Here is a 1,960-nt window from a genome sequence, read left to right as displayed (position 1 = left end):
CCAGTTGAGCACCATAGCTTTGCACCACACCACTGCAGAGCTGGAAAATCCCTTCCCCAGTTTCTTTCACTTTTGTTGGTGCTGCCTATTACAAACAACTTAACTGAATAATGTGTCGTGTGAGCAAAATGCTTTCATTTTAATATTAGACTTTTGAGATAGTATTGGATTACTATAGGAAAGCAAAATAAAGCATCATCTGTCACTTACTGTATGGCTTGCTAATTACAAATTGATACACCAAGCCAAACAATCTACCTTTGAATCCAAGTGTATAATTCCATTGACACATTCAAACCTTAAGATTCCTATGAAATTAGATGATTTTCTCACAACCTCAATATAACATGATATAATAAGAATAGAACACATGCTCTAACTGTAATATTGTAGACACTAAAGACTAAGAGAGAAAAAAAATGTTTCTATTTGGATTCTACTTTTCAGGCTGTTCACAAAGTATAATAAAACAATAAAAAATAATACACACTGATTTGTGAAAGCCCCAACTACATAGTGCCAATTTCAAGTCTAAAGATCAATGCTATTAAATGATAAAAAAATCAAGAAGGAACATACAAAGTTCATTTTAGGAGTAACAGCACAACAGTTGGTAAAGTTTGGTATAGTTTCTCCATTACCACATGACTTCCTGTAAATAGGGGATTTGCCAAAACTACCCTTCAAATAAATTGCCATTTACTGCCATCTAGTGAAAAAGAAGCCATCAAGATTTGAACCAAATAAATACAGTGGCTCATTGGGTTTTAATTGTTTATGACACAAATTCTATACACGTGGATAGAAAGATTTTTAGCCAGTTACCAAGGCAGTTATCCCCAAAAAAGCATGAAAAAGAATTGCTGACTAAAAACAAAGGAGCAAACAATGTATACTTTAATAGATTATAACATTTGTTTATAGACCGCTAGTGCCTTAAATAACTGGGAGACTATAAGAAGCCCATACCACTGACTAGACAAAGTGCAAAAGCACCCCAAGTGTTTAAAATAAAAACCAAAGACAAGCAAGCAAAGCAAGCATGTGATTTACAACCAACAAGACTGTCACTAAAAGACAGGTGACTGGGCTAAATATAGCAACAATGACATACATTATCAATACTTTATACATGATAGACTAATTACAGAGCTAAAACACTACAAAACAATAGGCATATTAGAATGAAAAAGGTTGACAGAATTAGACGGTACAAAGAGCCAATTGGAGGTAACATGGAAATGTATCTTACTAGATTTAGTTTTATTTTGAAGAGACAATGTACAGAGATGTTTTGCACCAGCAACAGATTATAGCAAAAATAATTTCCATGAGGAATTAACTAATTTGTTAAAATGCTTGTTAAAAATACCAGTAAATGTTTCTCCTTAATCACCAGAGGGCGACATAACACAATGTGTAGGTAGCCTAATGGTGACATAATTTTACATTTGTAATAATATTATAAAAAATAGTTCTTATCTTGACTCAGAGCAGGTGCCCTCTATCTCGTATAAGAAATTCTACTAATGACAGCTAACTTAAGCCCAGGACATGTTTCTAATAATCCTTTCACAGGAAGCACTATTTGACATTGACCATAAAATCCTGATCTGATTAGAAATTCCTCTGACTGTTGTTGTAACATCACCTGGAATCTGAAAATATAAAAAGTCAATTTTAATGTAATATAACAACAAAATTACAGATTTAATGCAATATATTTATATTTGCCTATTTTTTTTAGATGTTGCTCTCACAATTTTTTAAGCAAAAATAGATTATGTAACACAAAGGTACAGTGAGAATAACAATAAACCCTGAGGGAAATTTATCTTTCCAGCATCTGCATTACAGTAACTGAAAGAGACATAAGACAGCATACAGAAATTCACATAGATGAATAAAAGAAACTACAAGAGTTGAAGAAAGTGATACTAAGGGTGTTACTTATTCCAGA

At 32.6% G+C, this 1,960-nt stretch overlaps 1 protein-coding gene across 1 annotated transcript in view; it reads right to left on the bottom strand.

Annotated features, from left to right (window-relative positions):
* Nucleotides 1–1,851: 1,851 nt before the first annotated feature.
* Nucleotides 1,852–1,960, bottom strand: part of col11a2 (collagen, type XI, alpha 2) — a 28,785-nt gene continuing 28,676 nt past the window's right edge. Inside the window, 1 exon segment of the mRNA XM_055157605.1 lies at nucleotides 1,852–1,860. Coding sequence (XP_055013580.1) covers nucleotides 1,852–1,860 — 9 coding nt within the window.

This window comes from Boleophthalmus pectinirostris, unplaced genomic scaffold, assembly GCF_026225935.1.
Source record: "Boleophthalmus pectinirostris isolate CB_2022bp ecotype Guang Dong unplaced genomic scaffold, ASM2622593v1 HiC_scaffold_21, whole genome shotgun sequence".
Lineage (NCBI taxonomy): Eukaryota > Metazoa > Chordata > Actinopteri > Gobiiformes > Gobiidae > Boleophthalmus > Boleophthalmus pectinirostris.
This window is presented reverse-complemented; position numbering and strand designations above follow the sequence as displayed.